This window comes from Phaenicophaeus curvirostris, chromosome 21 (assembly GCF_032191515.1).
Source record: "Phaenicophaeus curvirostris isolate KB17595 chromosome 21, BPBGC_Pcur_1.0, whole genome shotgun sequence".
Classification (NCBI taxonomy): Eukaryota; Metazoa; Chordata; class Aves; order Cuculiformes; family Cuculidae; genus Phaenicophaeus; species Phaenicophaeus curvirostris.
In genome coordinates, this window is record NC_091412.1 from 12005400 (window position 1) to 12029857 (window position 24458).

At 56.1% G+C, this 24458-nt stretch overlaps 1 protein-coding gene across 2 annotated transcripts; it reads right to left on the minus strand.

Moving 5' to 3' along the window:
* Nucleotides 1-1420: 1420 nt before the first annotated feature.
* On the minus strand, nucleotides 1421-23976 carry DTX2 (deltex E3 ubiquitin ligase 2). Of its 2 annotated transcripts, XM_069873851.1 has the most exons (10): nucleotides 23918-23976; nucleotides 19677-20065; nucleotides 15662-16247; nucleotides 12533-12591; nucleotides 9634-9765; nucleotides 4472-4542; nucleotides 3718-3876; nucleotides 3474-3635; nucleotides 2718-2807; nucleotides 1421-2090 (listed from the first exon to the last, which is right to left on the minus strand). In XM_069873851.1, exons 2-10 carry the CDS (start codon nucleotides 19981-19983, stop codon nucleotides 1866-1868), a joined length of 1791 nt encoding a protein of 596 aa, XP_069729952.1. In that variant the 5' UTR covers nucleotides 19984-20065; nucleotides 23918-23976; the 3' UTR covers nucleotides 1421-1865. The 2 variants fall into 2 exon arrangements, with proteins under 2 accessions (XP_069729952.1, XP_069729950.1); XM_069873849.1 differs by lacking the exons at nucleotides 9634-9765; nucleotides 23918-23976.
* Nucleotides 23977-24458: the final 482 nt, after the last annotated feature.

Consider the following 24458-nt stretch of genomic DNA (forward strand, 5'->3'; position numbering starts at 1 on the left):
TGGCTGGCGAGAAATGTGCCGCAGATGAGTGGCCCCCCAGGGAGAACAGAGAAACCCGCTGGGGGCTCCAGCCAGGGGACCCAGGGCTTTATCCAGACCTGCCCCGTGGCGCTAGAAGCAGTAATTTGGGGCTCTGTCCCCTCCCAGCTCCAACTAGCACCACAGCATCACCGTTGTGCTTTCGCCCCATGCAGAGGGGACCAGCTTCCAGCATCCCCCGCGCAAGGGCACCCGGCTCTGCTGCTTCCAGCATCCTCCCGCCACGGGGACAAAGCCATCGCAGGGCTCAGCACGGACAGAGCCAGGATTTTCGCAGACGCCTCCTGTCCTCGTGCCAGAGGATGTGACGCGCAGGGCTGGGCCGCGGTGCCCCAGCCCCAGACCAGCCCAGGCACCAGGGCATTCAGGCACAGGAGCAGCCCTTGGAGGTGCCCTGGCCCACGCTCAGCAGGAAATTCTTGCCTTGTGCAGGGCTGGGTGAGCCCTGCTCAATTTTCACATCAAATCATTGCTCTGGTTGCTGGGAGAACATGATCTGGGGAAAGAAAGCTGAGGTTTAAACTCGAAACCTCTCCCTTTCGCAACCAGGGCGGTGGAGCAGCAGGCAGCGCCTGTTTCTGTGGCACTCGGCTCCAGACAGACCTGTGGCTCCCAAGGAGCTCAAAACGTTCCAGGGCTTTCTGCCCAGAGGGGCAACCAGGAGGCTGAGAGCATGGGATGGACATCACAGAAAGCTCCAGCCCTAGACTGCTCAAAAAACCTCTCGTTTCCATCTTGGTGTGACAGAAAGAAAACTGCCCCTCTGCTGTCCTGGACGATATTGAGCCAGGAGCTACCCCAGCCCCACCCTGGATCTCCAGGGAAGGAGGGGGAATGGCAGATGGCTCCCAGGACCTGCAAGACTGGGGACCACGGCAGAGGGGATGGCAGGAACAGTTCTGAGCAAGGGGTCAGCTTTGTGGAGACAAGCAGCCTGCCGACAGCACCCAGCAAGAGCCAGGACTGGGGCAATGTTCCCTTCGCAGGGTGCCTGAGTTCCTGGTGCAGGAATGTGCTCCTGCCTGGAGAACATCCCTGCTCGAAGCCTCTCCTGGCTGCCCCTCGGCTCAGCCCCCAGCAGAGGCAGGGAGGACAGAGGCCCTTTGCCATGGAGAACAGGGATTTGTCACCGCCGGGTGGCACCATCCCTCCCCACAGCAGCAGCACGGAGCCGCTGCTGGGGCACTGGGATGGCACTGAGCAAGAGCCTGGACAGACACTGCCGGGTCACCTCTGCCAGCGCCGGGCTGCAGCAGGTGAAGCACCAGCAGCCTCAGCCCCAAGCTCAGCACCCCGCAGCACGCCCTGCAGAGTCACACCCCTCAGGCAGACCCGAGCTTCCCTCCCCAGCCATCAGGCAGCTCCACCGTGAAGCAGCAACTGCCATGGAAACGAAGTGTTTATTACAACCAACCACAGAAACGGGGCAGGAGGCTCCAAGGGAAGAGCTGCCTCCAGGCCAGGGAGCTGCCGCCCTCGTCTGTGTTCCAGGTGGTCCAAGGAGGCAAGGAACCCCTTCCTCCTCCCTGTCCTGTCCCCAAGCATTACCAGGGTAAGGTCCTGCCTTCACCGGGAGATGTGGCAGCTCAGGGCACTGTCCTAGTCGGCCACGGCTGCGGCCCTTGATCCCACCCAGAGACGCGAATGCAGTTCCTATAAAACCCCCCTTCCCTCTCAAAAACGAGGCCGTAGAGCGTGGGTCGGGCTCCCGTGGTGCAGTGTTATTGCTCAGTGTGACGGGTGCTCGGACACAGGAACTTAAGGCAACAGGAATAAGTGTGGTGGGTGTCCCCTGCGGCGCAGGGCACGGCCGGGCCCCACCTCGTTCATTGTCGCAGACAGTCCTCGGTGACGCCCTGCGCGGCCAGCTCCGCCAGCACATTGTCCAGGTAGTTGGGGTCTGGGTAGCCGTGACCGCTCAGGTTTGTGTCCATCTCCGTCTTGTGGTGGATCTCGTTCCAAACCACCGTGTTGCTCTCGCCCGTGGTGTTGGAGGTGCCTACCGTGAAAATCAGGCGTCTCTTCCAGGCCACTCTCAAGAGCTCCAGGACCTGGAGGTGGGAGGAGAACAACCAACATTAGCCTTAAGCAGCCGGAAGACTTGAGTCATGAAAGTGGCTTCTTAGAGCCTGACAACCTAAATCCCAGCTGCAGCACGAAGAGACCAAAGATCCGGTGGGAGGTCCCTGTCTGTGGCAGGAGGGGTGGAACTGGATGGGCTTTAAGGTCCCTTCCAATCCAAAGTATTTGATGATGCTATGATCCCAGCATGAGAATGGATCTCCCTCACCTCCCAGCTACACCTGCAGTGCCCCAATGGGAAGGGCCATTCCCTACACACGCTGGGTCTTTCAGGGCTTGAAAAATAGTAGCACAAACTCAGACAAACACACCCAACCAGAGGAAATGGGGATGGGAAGAGCCAGCAGCTGGAATGTCCAAGCTGAGCGGTGCAAGCCCCTGTAACTGCAGCGCCTGAGGCAGCCCGCAGCGCAAGAATGTCTTCCAAGAGCTCAGATGGGATTGTGCTCAGTAAAGGGATGAAGGAGAACAAGCCTTCACAGTCAAAGCCATGAAGAAGTAACAAAGATCTTCATGGGCTGAGTGTTTACAAATACATAACGAACAAACAACCTGGACAACTACCAAGAAGAGAATATCCAGCTGTGACACCTCACCTTCCTGCCCTTCTCGTTGTCTGGTAGATAGCAATAGCGAGGAAAACCTCTGGCTGTGTACGGCATCCCGGGGTTGGGGTGCTCCGGGCCCTGCAATAGATCAGACAAGTCCATCGTCATATGAGCTGGATAATCCCTCAGCAGCAGGATTTGGGATCAGCAGCAGGATTTAGGATCAGGATTAGGCCCATCTCAAAGCAGCTCTTCCATGTAAAAAGAGCAAAGCATTGCTTATTACAAGTATGAGGCACCTAACTGGCTCTTTCAGGACACACGAGTACCACAGGGCCCCCAAGAGCAGTCTTGTGCTGGGTACAAAGCCAGCTCTCCTCAGATCACTGGAATTCTGGTGGGAGGCAGTCCCAAACCACAGCTTTTTCCATGTGATCTGACAATACCCTAAAAAAGACCACCCAACTCAAACCTTCGTGACCACTGAAACCTCAGGTGGGAGCTGCAACTCAGCCATCAGGATCTCTCCCACCTTGCGAGTATGGGCTGAATCTCCTCTCTGCTTCATCTCCGAGTTCTTACTGCAAGCAAACGGCTGCTGTAGGCCCTGAGGCCACTCTCAGAGGGGGAAAACCTCTTTCACAGAAGAGACTCAAGTCACTCCCGCACTACAGAACAGCCAGGGCAGCTCCCAGTGCCTCAGGCTCGCCAGCAGGTTCTGTGCTGGATCCCAGGATGTGTCTGGGAGGCTCTCGCAGCTTGTGTCACCTGGCAGCTGCCCCTGTGAGGTAGCTGTGTGCTCACCTGGATGCCTCTGCTGATGTGGTACACAATCTGGATCGTCCCGCAGTCTTTGTGGCCTGGGAGGGACTGGGGGAAGGTGGAGACCTCCATCTTCCCCTTGGGCTGAGTGCCAGTTTTCTCTCCATAGATGGTTTTACAAGAGGGGCACTGCAAGCTCCCATCCTGCGAGGAGAGAGGGGGCATCAGAGCTCCGCAGCCGAGCCTCCCGGGCACACAGGACCAGAGAGGTGGGCTGGCTCGGTACCTTGTTGCCGTTGGCGTACATGGCCAGCATGCAGAGCATGTGGAAGGCGTGCTGGCAGTTTCTCAGACGACCAACCATCTCTGGCTTGATGGTGCTGGACTCACAGGCGTCGCTGTAACCTGAGGGGGAGCACAGCTTCTCCATGCAGATGATGCAGTCCTAGAGTCCAAGACACAAAGGAGAAAAACCCTGTGTTTTCAGTGCAGGCTGATCACGACTCATCGCTGAGGAGACGCTTCGGGAAGATTTGCCTTCAACTTTAACCCTCCCCTTTGAGGCTTAAGGGCAGGGACATGTTTCCTTGTCCGGCTGCCATGGCCCCACTCCGCTGCCTCCCGGCCAGCCCAGGGAGAGAGCTGCCCTCAGTCCAAGGGGTGAGTGGGAATGGAGCCTGGCTACCCAGCTCCTCTAAAGGGTTTTGATCTCTAGTTTTGACCTCTATGAGCACTGACATCAGACCAAAGCTGAACTCTCTTCTCCTCAGGCCCTGCAGCCAGCTCCAAGGGAAAAGGGAAGGCAGTGCCAGGCTCAGCTGTTCAACCCAAACCGTGCCTTCCCCTGTCAGTCTGGCGACGAGGACCAGTCACCAGTTACCACACGTGGGCTTCAGGCAGCGCTGAGGCCTCTCCGTTTAGCATCAGAGCCACACAAGCAGCAGATCAACCACCTGGGTTGCACAGGGAAGGAAGGTCCCCGAGCACTGTTGTGGTGTTCACAGCACCCCCAGGCCACTGGGCAAGCCCTGTCCTCTCACCTCGTCGGCAGGAGCGCCCTTCAGCTCTTCCAGGTACTTCCTCACCACTGCTTCTGGCTCGGTTGGCATTGCTGCACATGGAGAGAGATGAGAAAAAGAGAGGAGAAGCAATTAGACACACTGTGAGCTCTGACAGGCACGTGCAGGGTGAGCCAGAGTGAGGGGAGACAGGCAAGGCACTGGCCAGGGCGCCAAGGAGGAAGGTCAGGGTTACGTGGGAGAAGAGGATGCTCCAACTGATCCCTACAAGCCCTACAAAGGCTTTGCAGTCAGAAATTGGTACTGCTAGGACCACGAGTGCTGCAGATGGCAGAACGCAGTGGCAGATGTTGGTGCCCTGTGCCGAGGGGTCCACCTGTAGCTGCTGTGCTCCAGTTCTCCACAAACACCTCAAGCAACACCAGCCAGGTCCAGCTGGGCTTTCTTTGTGTGCACAGAGGCCATCCAGGATCAAACACAGCCCGAGGACGCTCTGGTTTCAGGGGTCAGAAGATTATATCAACTGCACAGTTAAAGGAGAAAAGGCACCCCCACATCCCCCCAGCTGGCTCCAACAAGGAGACCCAGCAACACCGTAAGCTTCAGGCCCTGTTTCACGTACAGCAGCTTGAGCCTCACATCTGGAACATGGAACAGCAGCTTTCTCTTGAGCTCCTGCACACTCAAATCCAGCAACACAGCACAAGTCATGCCTTTCCACTGCAGACACGCTTGCTCAGGCAACAGAGAGCAAGGCAGGGTACAAGCAAGGGTGGAAAACCATTCAGCTGAGGAAGACTGATGAGCTGGGAGTTGGACTCTGCTAAATAAAGACAGTCATTAAGATGAGTTATTTTCACAAAGGGATTCCTGGCCATCCTGAAACATGTGATTTCTGGCAGTGGTGGCAGGAGGAAGGGATGATTGAGCACAGAGAGCAGGAAAAAGAGCCCAGGAGGTGAACAGGTGCTCCCTCTGAGCACCAGTGCCAACAAGGAGAGGTGTCTGACATCTTAGGCAAAGCAGGGCTGTGAGGATCACTCTCTGGAGACATTTAACCGGATAAAACAAGCATTAAGCAGGTGTTCCCCCACTTCAGGGGCATTTTCCTGTGGGAGATGGAGGCTTCAACTTCCGCTCTGCAAGTTTTGGAGAGGACTGTGTGAGCAGGGCTAGCTGCTACCCACCATAACCCAACCCCTTCCACGAGTGCCCGATGATGATTGCCACCACATTCCCATCCCCAGGGATCCCGTCCTGCCTGCCAGACCGACCACCAAGACCTCTCCATCTGGATTGTTTTCTGTGTGGCTCTTTTTGAAGTGACCTTCTTATCTCCTCTGGCTATGGGCTGGAGAAAGCAGTGCCAAAGAGATGCACCGACAAGGTGGTGAAAAGAGCAAGGAAGCGAGCAGAGAGGGGCAGTTGTGCCTGCCCAGAACTTGGCAGAATGCCTCAGCTCCCACCTGCACCGCAGCTCTGAGCGGCTTTAGAGCCATTCACTTTGCTCCAGATGGCGGAGGACGCTCCCTTCACCACAGACCCTGCTACAAGTTTCTCTCATCATCGACTTTCCTTCCTCTGTAGCAGCCCAGAGAAACAGAGAGGCAACTTGCCCAAGAACCAGCCTGGCTCCTTCAAATCAGATCAATGAAAGGAAACAAAAATCCCAGCACCGAGCTGGGTAAGAGCGAAGATAAAAAGTCTCTCGCAGAGCCTGTGGGGTACAGCAGGGATCTGGAGCAAAGCCAATAGCATTTCCCTACCTCACCTGCTGGCATTAGGATGGGGCTAGGGGCAATTGGACAGGCAGAAGAGGGTGACACAGACCTCAGCCATCCCTTGGAAACCCATCCCTGATGGGTTTGCATTGTGGCATCTCTGATCTGTTCCTGTCCCTTCGCTGCAACAATGCTCAGATGTGCTTAGATCTACCACAGGGTCTGGAGAAAGAAGGAGCTGGGGAGCCTCGATGCTTTAGAAAAACTTATGCCCAGCTGCCAGTGCTCACGTGTTGGGCCCCCAAGAAGCCTTTTGATGCTGACAGTTTGGTTTCAACAAGGGCAGCAGAGCCCACCCAGCCTCCCCTGCCTCTGGAGACAGACAGACCAGCACGTCCAGCAGTCCCTGTCCCAGCAGAGGGGAGCTGGAAGAGGCACCCGCCACGGCACGAGCCATGCGTGCTTCAGCACATGAATCACTTCCTTACTGGACCGTTCGCTCCATAAAAGTGTTTGCCTCAAACCTTTGTTTCCTCGGCAAAGCCTGCTCAGCCCCCAGACTTTTCCAGATTCAATAGTGGATCGACAAAGCAACAGCAGAAAGCACTGAGACTGTTTACCACCATCTGGCCTAATGTTGTGCTATCGATTTATCCAGGATGTGAAGGAATGTTTGCTGTTCTTTCATTTACAAACAGCGCAATAATGACTTTTTTAATGCTTCCCCTCCCTGTAGATAACAAGGTGTCTGCTGAAGCCAGGGCTTTCCATGGGTGACACTGAACGGGTGGGTGTGGAATCCCTCCTCAGCAACCAAACGCTTGCAGCAGGAACACACCTCCTCCTGCACCCCAAACAGAGCCATAGGTGTGGTAGCAGGCTCCTTCCACACCTTACACAAGCCAGACACAGGTTGTTTCTAGATTCTGCTCCCTGGACTCACAAAGGCTGGGCCCACTGGCCTCGAGGGCTGTCCAGAGATCAGATTGGTGAGAGGAGATTTGGTATTAAACACAGATGTCTCCCCATTTCACAGTTCCACAGGCTAACCAAGCAACCAGAGAACCCCTGTTCTTGCAGCCTCCTTTAGCAGATGGACTCCACAGGAATAGTGAACTCCTCAGGGACTTCCCAGTCCCAGCCACCCCCTAGGCACTGGCATGGTCTGCAGCCCCAGCCGTGGATGGATGTGGGGAGCAGACACTAAGCTTGGATCGCTCCCCTTACCCAGCCAGAGCTTATCCTGCTTGGCAGGGAAGGATGAGCATGCTAATCTCTCCTTCTGTACCACAGCATTCCACATGTGACTGCTCACCCTGGAGAGGGCATGCAGGGAAACCTCCAAGAAAGGGGAAAAGCAGAGGGTGAACCCACCAGCTGAAAACTTAAAGCCAGAGGAGCCTGTGGCAGCTGCCTCCGTGCCCGAGCAGCAGGCAGCGTTCAGAGAGCCAAGCTGCTCATCTCCCAGACAGCAGCGAAGTCTCAGCCTGCCCCAGGTGTGCAGTCAGGCTGCAGCTGCAGCAGCCCCAGGACGTGCAGCATCGTGCCGGTCAGCGGGACAGCAGCGCTGATCCATCGGGACAGCAGATGCTGCTGGGCTGCGTGCCAGCGCCGACAGCGCAGAGACCGCAGCTCCCCTGTCACCTGCAGCACCCACAGCGCAGCACTGCCAGAATGCCAACAGCATTAACGAGTCCTGACTAATTAGTGCCTTTGTTTAACATAGCCCAAGCTGGCTGCAATTCCACCAGCACCACCTTGACCTGCGTGCAGCCAGGGGTCGCAGCAGCAGGAGAAGCAGGAAGGGGCACGGTCTCGATGATGGAAAAACCTGACGGGGTGTGGGAGGGGAAGGGCACATGACGCAGGAACTCAGGACATGGAACAGTCTGACAGAACAATCTCTGCCTGTAAAGGGAAACAGAACAGCCTGACTGAGAGTCAGGCTCCCTCCTTCCACAGCACAGCAGTGCTCCCGAGCCCAGAGGGACGTTGTGCACACACAGCTTGTTCTCAGGGAGGACTGAGCGCTCTCCTCATTCCAGGAGTTGTGCACCTTGCAGGACCAGTGTCCCTGCCCCCAGCAGAGAAGACCCAGCTTTCTAAAGCAAGAGGAGGGATTTTCACAAACAGAAAGCCGGAGCAAAGCACCAGGAGTCCGTGCTGCCCCACCAACTCACCAGCTACTCCGCAGAGCAAGATCCTCACCCAGTTCCTCTGCCATCCACCTCCACTCAGCTCCTCTCCTCCTCCCATTTGCCTTCGCTCCTCCTGTTCTCTGCCGTTCCTCCTGCCGCCCCCTGCTTCTCCTCCCCCTCGATCACACATCCCACTCCACATTTGCGCTCTCTCTCTTTGCCGTTTGCATCTCCAGCTCCCTCCATGATGCATTTCTGCAAGACACCTCCCTCCACACTGAATTTCTATTTTCCTTCTGCCATCCGTCCTGCCTCCCCGGGATGGGCTTGGACCTCACTGCCCCATCAAGCCTCCTCACTGCAGGCAGGCTCCAAGGAGAGACACCAGCACCACCACTCTTGCCAGATAGTCTGATGCCTCCTTCTGAAACGCAAGCATCTCTGTGCTGAACACCCTTCTTCCTCTGGTCCCCCCTCTGCTCATCTGAAGGTGCAGCGCTATCGGTTCGGCAGTGGTTGACGACCCCAGCACCCTGTGCCGGGGCTGGCAAACCACCTCGGCAGCCACACCAGGCTGGATTCACACCGACATCGCGGAGTCCCAGTGCTGTTACACGCAGATCAGACCCTGGGTCCAAACTGGGAGCCCATCGACACTCCACAAGGGTGAGGGGTGCCAGCAAGACGTGAAGAAGCTCAGCTTTGAGAGCTGGGGTAACCCAGCCCTTCTTGACAGGGCATGTCCACCAGAGAGCTCCACTGCACCGCCTTCCACCCCAGAGGTGGAGAGAACAAATCCTCTGCAGCCTGGCCTGGCAAGCCCTGTGTGACTCGGGAGCCTGTTTGTCTGGAAGAGCCTTCTCACCCCATGACTCAGCCTTGACAAGCACGGCTCACAAGCAAACCTCCTCTTGAGAGCAAGTGTGGATTAAATTAGCTCCTGGATGGTCCCTCATCTCCCAGACTTGTCCCACAAATGAGTCAGAGAAGGCCCTGGCCCGTGGGCACCCAGGGCTCTACAAGAGAGAGCAGCAGGATGATGGGACTTCAACATGCACTGAGAACTGGGCTGCTCCAGCTTTAACGACCATGGAAATGAGCAGAGCTACCACAGGACCCCATCTATCACCTTATTTTCCAGCCTGTCAGTGATTGGGCATGCCAGGAGATGTGTCCTGCTCCTGCCCTTGGCAGGACGAACATCATCAGTCAAATTGGAAGAGTCAAGAGGGTCAGGGGAGAGACAAGAGGGAAGGAAGGAGGCAGAACAAGTGCAGAGAGGTGAAGAGAAGGAAGCAAATATCAGAGTTTGAGCAGGAACTACCTTTCTTGGACACTTTCCTCCCCTCCTTAACTGAGCTGTGTTTTTTAGTGGCTTTATGGGTGCTGGCGGCTGGCGGCACACAGGTGAGGTGCACGGGGAGTCCAGAGGCTGACATCAGAATAGTCGTCATGCCTACAGCGGGTACAAGATCAACATGCGGGGAGGAAACAACGGGGAAACACATCCATTAACAAAACTTCAACCTTTCAAAAGAAATTAAATAAAACAAAACAAAACCCAAGCCCTTGATTCAGAGGGACACAAACCAGCCAAGAGGCAGTGAGGCCGGAGTTGGACAGGGACAGGGTCCAGAGGCTTTCGAGGGAGGAGTCTGGGCAGTCGAGTAAGGGAGAGAAACATGGGCATCAGTCTCGCTCGTGACCTCTGAGCTGGTGTGGGAGCAGGACCTTCCTCCGTACTGGGGCTCTCAGGCTCCCCAGGCACTTCTGACCCTGGGGGCCCTAAGGATGATGGGCATCATACATAGCACCTAAATGTCCTGCTCTGCTCTCCCCACTGAGCTGTGTTTTCCAAAGGCATCACCCCAGCCTGATCCCTGGGAACACCACAGCAGTGCCAGGCTGGCCGGAGCTGGGAGCTGCCCCCCTCCATCCCCTGCCAGACGCACCCCACAGGGGCAGCTCTGCTCACCCCATACCGTCTTCTCCTCGGTGCTCCAGCTTTTTCTGCCCCCCACCAGCCACAAGGCAGTTCCCACCCTCTCCTATCTCATCTACTCTATCCACAGGATGCAGTTTGTTAAGGCTGACGAGTCATTAAGAAGGACAGCCATTCCCTGAAGGGAGGATTGGCACATGGAGCTGCAGGACTGGTCGCGTGATGTTTGCCCACGAAACACAGCCTGGTTAGATGCTCTAACATTTCCAAGGTAGCAAATTGCTGTTAAACTCGCATCCAAGGAAACACCTGCCTTCGCGTTCCCAAGGAACAGCTTCCCCACCAGCCACAGCCATCGCCAGGATTAAAACAAAGCCCACAGATACAGCCTGAGAGGAGAGAGCAAGAGAGCCAGCATTCCTCCAGGCACCTCTCAGGGGCCAAGCAAAGCCACATCCTAGTGCTATGAGAACTCCTGCCAGCACCCAGCACAGCTGTTCACGGCCACTGCCGAGATTTCCAAGGATTTTCCCTTCTCAGGCCTGTGTTCAGACGGGTTGGGAAAGGAAGGTGGAAGAGCATGATTGTTCAGGGCAAAAGTGAGGCACCTTGCCCACATGTGACTGAAAATCAAGCTCTGACAGGGAGCATCACACAGCTTTGCATGCCGGGCTGTTTCCTGACTCAAACATGCAACCAGTCCAGAACCCCCCTGCGCGAGGCCCGGGTCAGTGCCCAGACACAAAGTTGGATGCTCTTACTGACACGTTCTCACCCAAGGACCACAGGGTCTCACAGAACAGGCAGAGTGGCACAGATAGATGAAAGGATCTCCCCAAGGCCACCAAGAACCCCTGGCACAGCCGGTCTGGCCAAGCAAGGCTGCCCACACGGGGTGAAACCGAACGGACACAGGTGATGCCAACCCAGGCAGGCAGGGGTCACCCCTTTAGGTACCATAATTGTTGATCCTGATCTGACAGGCAGCTCTCCAGTTCCCAGGAGCTGCAGGACGCGAGGACCTTCCAAGCACACCAACCCCAAGTCAGTACCCTCACCCTACCTTCCCGTGGGAACAGCCGAGGAGAGCTGCTGCCACTGGTGCGAGCCAGCGGGCCCCTAACCAAGCATTGGAACCAGAAATCTCACAGTCAAAATCACTTTAAGTCTTGAACTAAAGACAGCAGCACTGCTGCGTGCTCTCGGACCCAGCCCGAGCCGGCAGCCGCTGCTACCAGGGAGCCTTAATGAAGACCTGAAATGTTCCCACAACAGCAACTGGTGTTTTGGATGAGTGAGCACAACTGAACACCCAGAGCCCAGCACCAGTACCTGAGCTGCTTCCTGCGCGCACGGGGCAGGCCTTTCCCCACCCAGCAGGTTTTAGGATGGTTGGAGGGATTGCTGGAGGAGCAGTGCCAGCTCCCACTGATCACATTCCCTAGAGAACAGTGTTCCTAAGGGAGAGGCACAATGCTGGACCTCCCTGTGGCTGGGGAGATCTGACAGCCTGACCCCACCGAGGCTGCAATTCCACAGCACTGGTGCAGAAAAGTAAGCAGGAAAGTCGTCCTCAATCCTGCTTTAAGCAGGGCAATAGCACTGAGTGCACAGACATTGGAAAAGCAAGACTAGAGACTCACAGGGATTATCACCGCCCACACACAGCTGGCTGACCCTGCTTCCTTCTGTGGGGGTCAATACCTTCTTGCTAGCATGAACACGCAGAGCCCATTTAGAACAAATGCACAGGGCAGAAGCAGAGGCTGAACAGCTGACTGCAGACTCCTAATGGACAAAACGTTGCCTCAAAACCAGACTAAATAACGAGCGTGAGCCACAGAACCTCAGCCAAGTGCAGTCACGCTCCGACAAAGCCCCTCTCACACCCGAGTAACGTGCCCAAATCTGCCTGCCAGCACCAGGACTCACAAGGAAAATAAACACTTATTCACAGAACCTCCTCTTTCATTCTATGAGCTGTAAACACATCTACAACTCCCCACAGACAGACAAGGCAAGTGCAGGACCAGAAGAATCACTCCAAACACTCTCCCATGAACAATCTCGAATCAGCCAAGAAAAGGTGGTTTTTCACATTTACCTCCTGCTGCCTTCAGAGACAGAGGCTCAGCTTCTACAGATGCAACAAGGAGATGTTCTGGTGTCACACTGCTCATATGGCTCAGCTCAAAACCCCACAGCGATGTGTGAAAACAAGCACCACAGAAAGGGAAGCAGTTTGCTCGTGTAACCCTGGGGACAGAGTGAAGAGCCTTACCTGCCAGTGCCTGGGCCACCTTGCTGGGCTTGGACATCTTGACTGGTAGGTTTGGGGTACTGGAGAGAGAAAAGAAAAAGGAACAAGTTCAACAGCACAAATTGGCCGCTAACAAAGCAGAGACAGCTCAGCAGCACAAGACTCCCTCCTGCCAGCCATGGCCCTGGATATATCAGCAGGGGTTAACTACTGGGATGAGCCCCACCTGGGGCCTTATGCACAGCAGCTGCATTTAAGGAGCCCAGGTTTATCTGTCTCCAAGATAGACATCAGACCTGTGTTATGGGTAGCTGTCTCCGTATAATCCTGGCTGGATAGTGGGCCTGATACATTCTGCTTGTTGCTGGACCCTGCTGTCACACCCCTGCTGTAACCCTGTGACGCATCCCTGCTTTGCTGCTCCACCACAGAGCTTCCCATGAGCAGCCAAGCTGTACTACGACTGCTGCACCAGCAGGTCCAGGCATGAGCGCAGAGCCAGAAACCACTAGGATGCAGCAAAGTCCATCTTGACCTTCCAGACGGCTTAGTCTCCAGCCAGAGAAACACTGTTCACCAGAGTGTGAATCCCTGTGCTGCATGAGAAGGTACAGCTGCACAGATCAAAAGATGCCAGTGTTATCACCCCCCTGCTTTCCAGAGGGGAAACTGAAGCAGAGAAAGGCCAAGAAGAGCACTTGAACACACATGGATGCAGCCTAGGTTGAACAAGACCAAGCCTTGACTCTCCTTGTGAATCCAAGGTGTCACACAAGATGTGGGAACAAGGAAGGAAAGGCTGAAGGAGACTTAAAAGAGTTTGGCACCCATCTTCCTTTGAAAATCAAGAGGATTTGGACACCAAATGTCCCCTCCAGGTTTCTAACCTACTTGTTTTGGCAGTGTTTCCCAGCACCTCAAGCTGTTTTGGGATGCCTGGGCAGCCAGAGCCACACCATGAGCTGATGGCAGGAGCCAGGAAGGAAAGGGCAAGCAGCAATGTGAAAGCTGATGAGGGAGTCACCAGAGGAAACAGAGACAGGCAGAGCAGGAGCACTTGAAATCCAGCGTGCTGGCACAGAGAAGCAACTCAGGGACTGTCTCCAGTGGCACGAGTGCTTCTGGCATTCACACACTTGTGCATCAGCTGCAGGCAACGCGCAGCACACACAGACATTTCCAAGAATCACATCAAACCTGGGCAGCTTCTTGGCAATTCACAGAGCAGACCAAGGTGATCGAGTGCCTGAATGCCACCTGCTATCCAGGGAGGGAAATGAATTCTCCTCAGCTAGGGTACAAAACCTGCTGCTGTGCCCAAAACAGCATCACAGACAGTGTCCTGCTCCACAGCGTGGCTGAAAGCTCTGTCCATGTTCCCGTGACAATGACCGCAGCTGAATGGTTTGAGAGGTACACATGGCTACTTTCCACCCTCGCATCCCCACCTCCCTCTCTCCTACCTCCTGTGGTTTGGAACAGGTTCCTGTGTGCTGAGCTCCCTGCAGGAACCCTGGGTAGGACCCAGAGCTCGGCACTGTGCTGACAGCCCGTCTGAGTGAGCCCCACTCCTCCAGACCCTTAAGAAGATCCCCGGGCTCTGAGGTTTCCCTTCCACCTCTTTCAAAGACTGTGTTTCCCCTCCACTTCCCCCAGTTTTGCAATGTCTTCAAGTGATGCAACAGATTGTTCCCGCTACAGCCCCACTCAAACCCACCGAACATGGTGGGAATCCTCCCCTCAGTCTCACAGGGCTCTGAATCAGATGCTGTCACTGCTCTTTATGACTTCCTCCCTTCCCTGACTCAGCCTCTTCATCACAAGCATCTCAGGTACCTCCCTCCTCTCCTCTATCTCACACCTTTGCTCCTGCCCACGATCCTGTCCAGGTGACAGCTGGTAGGGGGCTGCTCCCTCTCCAGCTGCAGACAAGGATCCTGTTTGAGGATCAGATAATGACACAGAACCCGAGAGCCCTGCTCCCAAAAATCAGTGATGTAACAAACTGCCCCTGCTTCCTTCCCCCACAGAGCAGTGGAGAGAACAATGTGGTGCCTGAGCACATCCTCCATCCCAGTCTGTGACCAAAACTAAACAGCTTGTGCTTCAGGGTCACACTGCACGGTGCAGCAGCCACCCCGGCCGCTGTCACTTCCCCGTGGAAGGTGCAGCTCCTGGAAAGGAGGTTGTGGGGAGGTGGGCTCTGCTCCCAAGGGACAGGCTTGACAGAATGAGAGGGAATGACCCCAGGTTGCACCAGGGGAGTTTCAGATTGGATATCAGGAAAACTTCTTTACTGAAAGAGAGGTGAAGCCCTGGCAGAGCCTGCCCAGGGCTGTGGTGGAGTCTCCATCCCTGAAGAGGTTCAAAAAGCCTGTAGAAGTGGCACTTCGGGACACGGTTTAGATGGCATGGTGGGGTTGTTGGGCTGATGGTTGGACTGGATGAACTTAGAGGGCCTTTCCAACCTTACTGATTCTGTGGTTTCTATGATTCAGCCAGCGGCACCTCGACTCACAACACTGCAGGACACGCTGAGTGATCCGCTCGCCACCGTGTGAGCAAACCGGCAGGGCTGCCGCACACAGCGACTTCTGTTACGTCTCCAGGAAACCCAGGCACGAGGCTGAGGAAACCAGGGGAAATCCTCACCGCTTTGGGGTGCTGCTGCCATGAAGCTGCCGGGCAGCGCAGCAGCCACAGTGCGTGGGAGGAAGCGCTGCCACGCCAAAAGAGGTGGAGAAACGTGACACACAGCCTGGGTTCGGGCCACTGTTCCACCTCCTGATTGAAAAAACACAGGCTGTTCACGGGAGGTCTGCAGGCACAGCATCAGGCTCTTCCTAGGAACACCACCTACCACTAAAGACTTTCCAGACCTGCAGAATCCCAACCTGGCTGCTTCCTGCCATGGTGCAGGGAGACAGGTAGGCAGGGACTGTAAAATAGAGTGGAGAAAAGAAGGGAAAAGCACTGGAGAAGCCTTTTCATTCACTGAACTGAACACAAAGATACAGGTTTCTCTCTCCTAGAGAGAAGACCCTTGTAAAGTCCTCTGGAGTGGAGAGACTGCCAGATAACAGACCCACAGGTCTCTCAGGTCTCTCAAACACACACATACAGCATTTAGAGGTGAACTGGGCTCTGTACCTGACTCCGTTAGCTGCAGACAGTCCTGTGCTGGGGCCCCCAGCCTGAGGCAAAGCCCAAGTGCTCTGTGCATTGAGTCTTGGCGTTGACCTTGCTGCAGACAAAGTCGGTTTGTTATAGGGCACGAAGCCGATGCTGGAAGAACTCACTGATGCTGTCCTACCGGAAACCTGAGGAGTAGCAGAAGAGTTGGGGAAGTTTATCATGGAGTGCCGGGAGCGCGTGGTGATGGGACCAGTCCCACTGTTCAGCCAGCACTGCTGGCAGGAACAGGCTGCCCCCGTGTGAAGGGGAGCTGGGGAGGCTGTCACCGGGTACGGGGCATCCAAGCGCCGCTGAACGCTGCGGCGGAACCTCGTTGTTTTGTTGGTCTGCACTTGAGCCACAAAGTCAACTTCATAGTTGTAGCCCAAGGGTCCAAGATCCACTCGCTGGTAGTTTGTGGCGTGGGCTTGCTCCAGGAACACACAGACGCTCATCTCGTAGGGGGACCATCCGCCTTCGTCGTTCTGCCACTCCCAGAGGATGCCCTGCCCGGCAGCCGAGTCCCCCGGGAACAGGTGTCTGCGGACAGCCCGCATCGTCCCTGCACAGGGAGAGGTGGGGGAGACAAAATCAGTGTGTGAGCAGAGCACTAAGGGGACCTGGGGCTCAGGGACTGGTTTCTGTGCAGATCTGCAGGGTCTGCAATAACGGACTTTCTCTTCCTGACAGGGCTGGGTTTGCTCACGACGCTGGGAAAAACCCAGCACCCTGAGATCCCTGAGCCTCTGCCAGGTCCAATTGCAGGCTGGCAACAGCTTCAAAAGCTGCTGGGAGGAAGGATGGAAAAGGAGAGAAGGAGAGAGGATGTAGTGGCAGACACGCCCGAGCACAAAGGTCCAGCGAGTGCATACACCTCCCTGAGAGTAGAGTACAAAAATCCGGCTGAGGCACGGATCTGGTTAAAAACTCGACTCTCATGGCCTCACGACAGTGTAACTATAGCGACAGGACAGCATCATCTGCCAGAGCGCTGAGAGGCCCAACGCTCACGTGCCACACAGGGTCTGGGCAGGTTGGCTCTGGAGGGAGTTGGTGAAGCCCCACAGGGCAAGGACAGGGACTCGGGAGAGGGTACGGACAGGGGAGCTCCTCCAGGGCCCTGGCTGCCAGGAGACAGAGCAAAACTGGAGAGGAGACAACAAAGTAATTCGAAAACTGGAGAGAGCAGCTGCTTAGACAAACGGAGGGAAAAGAAAGCAGCTCCACTACTCTGGCAGGGCCACACTGCAGCAACAGCAGGAGCTCAGAACCCCCCAGAAGCCCAGCTCTCCAGGGTGACTCCATTCCTTTCTTTAAAAAGGAAAAAGCCTCATGAGAGGGAGGTACGGCACCAACCGCTGCAAAACCACCACCCAGCCGCTGCAAAACCAGGTTCCTGCAGCAGAGTCAAAACTGCTGCTGCTGGAAAAACCCTCATCCTCATGGAGAATGAGGAGCAGGAAATGCCGTGGGGCGAGTCTGGGGATGCAGGCAGGTGGGGTGAACAGAGTGAGTCCGTGAGTCCTTCTGATACCAGAGGAGTTCAAACAACAGCGCCAAGAGGACAAAAGAAAACAAAGCCTCCTAAGAGGTCATGAGAGCTCTGACCCCAGGCTCCAAGACCACAGGTAAGAACAGTATCCACACCTAAAGCCTGTGGAGAACTGCCCTGGGACATTGCTGGTGGTTCTGTGTGGAGCAGGCAATCCAAGCAAGCTTTACACCCTGAGGAAGAGGGAGAACAGCCCAGTGGGACTCAGCACAGCTGCTAACCACGTCCAGGCTCTGGCTGAGCGCTGCCTCACGTAGCTCTGCCTCACGCCACTGCTCCAGTGGCAGCTCAAAAGCAGCACAGAGAGGACTCGAGGGTTGCAAGCAATCAGCATTTTTCAGATCTCAAAACAGCACAGGCAGAAGAGCTTCTAGGAGTCAATAACGAGCCCAAAGCCACACACTGGGAAAACATCCCCTTTCCCCCTAGCTGGCAGGGAAACGCATTCTTCTCCAGGGTGGGCAAACAGCTGTGGCCAGAGGACTGCTCCGTGGTGTTCACTTCCAGCCCATCGGCCTCGAGCAGCTGCAGCCCGTGGCCAATCCTGCCCACAGGATCCTCCGCACAGCTGCCATTCCATCGGTGGGATCCTGCTCCCCCTAACACTGCCTTCCTGTTATTCTCCCTGGCTTCCTCTGAAGAGCCTGATTGTCTGTCTCACAGTCCATGAGGAGGACAGAACAGCCTATTTTTTGCCTTGTTTAAAGATTTTTCACGGGGAAGTTTCCTGCAGAGGCTCTTTGCTCCAGCACACGACAAAGGTCAGCTGGCTGCTTGCTCAGAGAGGTTCACATTTAAGGCAGAGCAAAAAGCTCCTCTTCAAACTGGGCCACTGGAAGGGGATCCAAGAGTGTTTCCAAGTCACATTGCAGAGCACACAGGTACCTGTGGAGGCAGGCTCGCAGACCCGGCCGCTCCGATCAGCATCCCTGCCCAGCGGTGGGAAGCACTGCAGGAGAGCCAAGAAGTGGAAACAGCCTTTGTGCTATTAACAACTCAACCACAGATCTCTCCAAGGGAAGATGTCATCATGTCAGCCAACACCACTTCCAAAGCTGCACTGCCTAGAGATGAGCGACTCCAAACCATCCTGCGAAGGACAACGTTCATACAGTGTTCTGAGATCTCCTACAAGGGTGAAAAGAGACCTTTGCAGAGACAGCTCCGCGTGGTGGAGCAGGATGTCCCACTCACACTAGGACACATTTTTCAGCCTCTCACCTCACCAAACCAGGCCATTTCCTCCCATGGGTCAGCCCAGCACTACTGTCCTCGTGTTTGTTGGAGGCCTGGCTGGAAGGACAAGAGGCTGGAAGGTTCATTCACGAGTTTGGCATGAGAAAACAAGAAAACCAGCTGCTGGTGTCAGCCCTGGTAGTCCATGCAGGGCTCCCAGGTGCTCAAACAGGTGATGCTGAGCAGCCCTGCCACAGCATCCAGGACAGCCCTCAGCAAAACTAATGCTAAGGTCACAAAGTCAGAATAAAAACACGGATGCAGCTGTGATGACCGCTTGCATTTGCTCTAACCACTTCCCTTTCCTGTAGGAGTTGCCCGATCGTGCCCTTGCTCATTTATTGCCTCTGCAGCTCGGGGTGGTGCTTGGCCAAGTCCTGATGGGAACAACAGGGAAACTGAATTCTCCAAAGCAACGATTCATTCGGGGTGTGTAATTGGGGATCTCCCTGGATGTTCCAGAGATGAAGAGCATGCATTCCACCCCTGTCCCCTTTCCAAGCCACAGCTGCTCAGCACATCTGGAACAGAAGAGGGCAGGAGTCATCTCAGCACATTCCAAGCTGCTGGGCTCAGTGACCCCAAGAGAGGAGAGATGAGAAGGGAATCAATCCTCAATCCTGCTGTGAAGGCCAGCCTGCCCTTCTCCCCAGGCAGAAGCAAGCTAGCCCCGTGCAGCACAAGCACAGGGAACATTCTGCCGCAGCAGCTCGGTGTTGCGCGGGGGCTGCTGGCTTGTGCAGAGCGGCTTGTGCAGGGCAGCGTGCCAAGGGAAAGCAGCTGGCACTCCAGTCGAAGAGGGAACAAGGATTCAAACAAGAGCGCTGGAATCGTAAAAAAAGCCTTTTTATGCAAGTGGTCTCGAATGGATGAAGGTGGGGGCAGGAGGAAAGTCTGCAGCTCTGAGGGCTCCATCTCACAAGCTCTGAGCTCCAGAGGTGCTGTGATGAGGCTCTGTAAGAAATTGCTGCCCGCCTGCGCCTAGCCCTATGAATCCTGCCAGCCAGCACTGATGTGCTCCCATGCCAACACACTGGGCAGCGGGCAGCGCCAGGAGAGGCAGAAAGGCTGCTGGGCAAAGAACTGCCCCTCAAGGGCAGCAGAGCTCTGTAGGGCTCTCCTGTGCAGAGCAAGGTCTTGTTTCTCTCCAAGCACGCAAGCAGCCTCATTAGAACCCCAGCACGGGCAAGAAAGCTCCCTTACCTGTATCCTGCCGGAACTGCATCAGGCTTGGGATGTCAATGACGTAGGGTGCTAAGGCAGGATCTGCGTGTCCCAGAGGGATGCTGCTGACGAGCCCTGACCCGGAACGCCGGCCTTTCTGCTGGGAGGCCTGAAAAACCTGTTCGATGTAGCTGCAGACGTTCCCTCGGTACGGCCTCCACCTGCCAAACTCATCCTGCCATTCCCACACCGCCACTGCTGTGGAGCTGCTGCTGTGCCCCGGGGCAGAACCGGGGAGTCCGGACGGCCCGGCTGAGCTGCTTCCTGCTCCCTGAGCTGCTGCCATCTTCCTCCCTGAGGTCCGGGCACGCCACGACTGGAAGTGGCAGCTCTGCTGGCTGGCCTTACATTGTCTTCTTCTGGGGTACCTGCAGCAAGAAACAGAGCACACGCAGCTGAGAATGATGTCCCAAACCCACACCACCCTGCATTCATACCACACCAGGCATTTAAGAGAGGGAAGCAAGCTGAACCTTCCACAGGAGATGCTCACTATGCATTTAGGAGACTACAGAGAAGGGAATGGGCCACAAAACCCTTGGTCGAGGGCAGATGAGGTACCGCCATCCACTCCCAGCTTCCCCTGCTAGTTTAGAGCAAAAACTCTTTGGAGAGACTCAGCTTCTTACAGTCTGTGGCCCCAGACACCACCTGCAGACTTGTATAAACCAGCCCAGAGCTGCTGAGCTGTGCTGGGCAGACCTGCATGGCCTGACCCGAGTCCAGATGCCCACTAGCCAGCACTGTGCCAGGGCAAGCGGCCACTCCGCATCCGACCCGCCGGTGCCCAGCGCTGGTCCCGGCAGCACCACACGGAGCACCCTGACACGAGCTGCCAGCTCACGCACAGGAGCTCTCCGAGCACCCAAGCACATGAATGACTTGGTTACACGAGCAGCTCCCACACTCTTCTTACTGATCGGAGCTCCAAGACTGTGACGCCAGCTCCGTTCAGGCTCCTGACCACTCAGTTTTGATCCAAGATCAGTCCCTTGACTCCTACACACAAAACGCCAGAAGAGACTCCTCTATGCATGCTCTGCAAATCACAGTCATAGATGGGCTGAGCAGGATCTGAGCGAAGAATGGATGAGAACGAGTACGGAAGCACCAGGAGGAACGCAGGGAGGAATAAACAGCCTGTGCTGAGAGCAGTGATTTAGCACATCCTTGAGATCTCAGCACACCTGACTGCAGCTTCTCAGGTTGGAAAACAAGGAACATCTTGAAACAAGGGACAATCTGCATCAACAAAGACTCGAGCCAGAGCCTCAAGCTTTTAAGAGATGATTTGGGGAAGAGAGAGAATAGGGTAGGAGCCTTAAGACATCTGGATAAAGTCAAAAATGGCAGTGAGCAAATCCTAGACTCACAGAGGAGACAGGAAACCGAGCCAAAGGATCACCCTAACTCTTAGCCCCCAAGGGATGTAGAAAAACAGACCCGAAGCCATCACACAGTCACCAAGCTGACCAAGAGACACCAGAGCTGATACTTGGCATTCCTTGTAATGCTGTGTCTGACTGGTGGGTCTGACTGCAAATGAGCCAAATCCATTTTGTTTTACAATAAAGTCACCTTCTCCCTACTAAGGCCTCACATCAACTGCTCCCTTAACTCCCAGCAGTCAGAAGGGAGCTATGAGCTTTCTTCCATTCAAATGGAAAAGTCCAGGTCTCCCAAGAGGCAGAGGAGCTGTGGGTGGCTTCCACTGGAAGATGCCATCTGTGTGGAGAATGACATCGCAGCCGGATGGGGGAAGATCCCACGCGCCGTGGAGCGGCCTATCCATCACGCTCATGTGGCTCGCTGGCTTAAAAAAGAAATAGAAAAAGAGCGAGCAAAGAACAGACACACCCACGCGTCTGCATTTATGAGCGGAAAGCAGCACCTTCCCCAGGAACTCACTGTAAATCAGTTTATGAGCTGCTCTGAGACTAACCCACCGCTCCCGGCTTGACTGGCGTTGGTGACAGACCACTCTGGATCACCAACACAAGACCCGCGTCTCCCCAGACGATCTTCTCGATGCAATTCCTTCTTCCGTAATGCACCAAGGATGGTTGTTTCACTGATCAAATCCACGAATTAATACCTGAGATATCAAACCCACCCCCTACCTCTGCCAGCTCGCTTCACAGCAGGTTTCACACCGACACAGTGCTCAGCTTGGGCCAGCACGAACCACGCTGCAGGGCTCCGTCCTGAACACCTAAGCCCCAGGCAGAAATCCCACACCTTCTCCCACCAAGGCGGCTGTTGCCAAATGTTCTTCTGGACATCCCGCAAACATGGGCAGCGCAGGAGAGCAGAGAGAGGCTGTTGGGAGGGACTCAGCGATCCGTTTCCCATCCTGTGTAGAACACAGGAGCAGGAAATGGAAGAAGGAGAGCATCCCAGCAGAAAAGCCACCTTCATGTCCCACCTTGCCCTCACTGGACCACTGCCTGGGAACAACGGTGTGACAAAAGCCTCCTGCTTGGATGGCAGCGCTGCTCCGAGTCCTGGACCACATGCAACGGCCCCCGGCGTGGCTGCACGTGAGCACTGCATGTTCCAACATTTGCTTCCCCATCAGAACGGAGAAAGATTTTCTGCGCTGAGCCCGCTGGTGCGAAGGAGGAGCGAGGGGCACCCTGCGGCCTCCAGCCAGCACTGGCTGCGGAACGTTGCTCAGGCCAGCAGCTGTTCACACACAACAAGGAGCATGGAATGAGGGAGAGCTTCAGTACGCCAAAACTGCATGAGTCCCCAAGCTCAGGCAAATGAGAGACTAGAAAGGCCTGGAGCTGCAGCTCCTTTCCCTGCTCCGTGAACTCAGCAGCACACAGCTACGAAAAGCTCAGGAATTCAACGCCAGAGCTGCTGGTGCGGTTTCCAGCGCAGCCCCTTGTGCAACACCCAGGCAGACAGGGTTTGGAGAAGGCAGGGAACAGAGCTGTACGGGCGGCAGCTCGGGTGTCACACATCCCACTCACCAGCACCGCGTTTCAGATGCCAGCAGATGTTCAGCTGCACTAGCGCCGTCCAGCCCAGCGAGAACAGCCAGACGTCTCTGCTAAAATCCCATGGACCACACAGTTCACCTTGAGCTTTAAAAATGCCTCAAAACGCTAAAGCCAAGCCAGCCCTTAAAATTGATGTTTACTCAGCAAACAATCCTGGCTCCAATTAGAAACCCTAGAAACCTTGCTCCAAACGAAAACAGAAGTGCAACTACTGGAATTGCAGACTTCAATATTCCAGGCAGCTGCCCTCCACTTAGGAGAGAGTTTGGAACTCGGGCTCAGGTCCTGAGTTTGGATTTGTTTTGTTGGATCTTTACGCCCAGCACAACCTCTGACACATTCGCTCACACAGCTTTAATCGAGGGCTTGGACAGGAAAAGAGCTGGGAGCGTTTCAGCTGCATTTCCCAGATTCACTCCCTGCTCCTCAAGCTGGGGAGGGGCAGGAGGGAATGAAAACATTTGAAGGATGTGTTTACTTCCCAAACCTCAAATCCTTTCAGAAAGCAGAATTTTCTTTTGCTTTAAATGTAGGAACTTGAAATTCATCACTTCTAAGAATGCCGAGTCGCTTTTTAAGTTTCCACACTGAAGTTTCCCGCACTGTTAAGAGTTCAGACGCCCCGCTAGCTCGCACCTCGATACAAACCGGCCCAGGAGCCCCGGCCGGGCTGCATTAAACCAATAAAGCCCGGCAGCCCGGTAACACAGGCCTCGCAGCGGGCGGCTCGGAGGAGAGGGAGCCCGGGGGGGGGCTTGCTGAGCCCCCCGAGCACGGGAGGCGGGCCCGGAGGAGCCACGGGAAAAGATCCCGGGGGTTAGGAGCGGGCACAGCACCGGGAGGCCGGGACCCCAGCCGGGCCCGCCGGGACAGCGGCCTCGGGGCCCGTTAACGGCGGAGAACGGCGGGGAGGGAACCCGCCCGCCCCCCACGCAACCGAGCGCGGAGAGGGCAGGAGCGGCGGGGCGGGGGGGGGGTGGGCTCGGCCGCCTCAGGGCGCGGAACCCCCGGGCCACAACTCCTCCTCACCCGGGACGCCGACCCCGCGGAACCGGGCCCGTCCGAGAGAGAACCACCCCCCACACCGGGGCCCGCCCCGAGCCCCGCTCGCCCCGGGGCCCGGAGGAGGGGATGGGAGGAGAGGGGCTGGGAGGAGAGGGGAAGGAGGGGATGGGAGGGGATGGGAGGGAAGGGCCGGGCCCCAGCGCTCACCCGAGACCCGCCGCTGCGGCCGCCGCCGCCGGTACCGACCGGGCCGCGCGTGCGCGGGGGGCGGGGCCTGCGCGGAGGGGGCGGGGCCAACAGGAAGTGGGCGTGGTCATGGGAGGGGGCGGGACCACGGGGCCGGTGGGGGCAGTAAAGAGCGCGGGGCGGAGCCGGGGGGGCGGGAGAGGCTGCGACACCGGGTGTGTGAGACACGGTGGGGTATGGGTGTGACACAGGGTGAGTGTGATGGGGGGGGCGGTGCACAGGTGTGACATGTGTGTGTGTGACATGGGGGTGCACAGGTGTGACAGGTGTGTGTGACATGGGGGTGCTCAGGTGTGACAGGTGTGTGTGTGACACGGGGATACACAGGTATGACACAGGTGTGCGTGTGACATGGGGTTGCACAGGTGTGTGTGTGTGACATGGGGGTGCCTGGGTGTGACACAGGTGTGTGTGTGACACAGGGGTGCACAGGTGTGACACAGATGTGTGTGTGACATGGGGGTGCACAGGTGTGACACAGGGGGGGGTGTGTGACACAGGT

Bases quoted from the DNA above. Each gene is read 5' to 3' on its own strand.
- DTX2 (XM_069873851.1), bottom strand. From the start codon at position 19,983: ATGGCAGCAGCTCAGGGAGCAGGAAGCAGCTCAGCCGGGCCGTCCGGA. The intron at 9,766-12,532 runs GTAAGGCTCTTC...TACCCGCTGTAG, and splicing joins GGTGGCCCAGGCACTGGCAG to GCATGACGACTATTCTGATG. The intron at 2,808-3,473 runs GTGAGCACACAG...GATCTATTGCAG, and splicing joins ACATCAGCAGAGGCATCCAG to GGCCCGGAGCACCCCAACCC.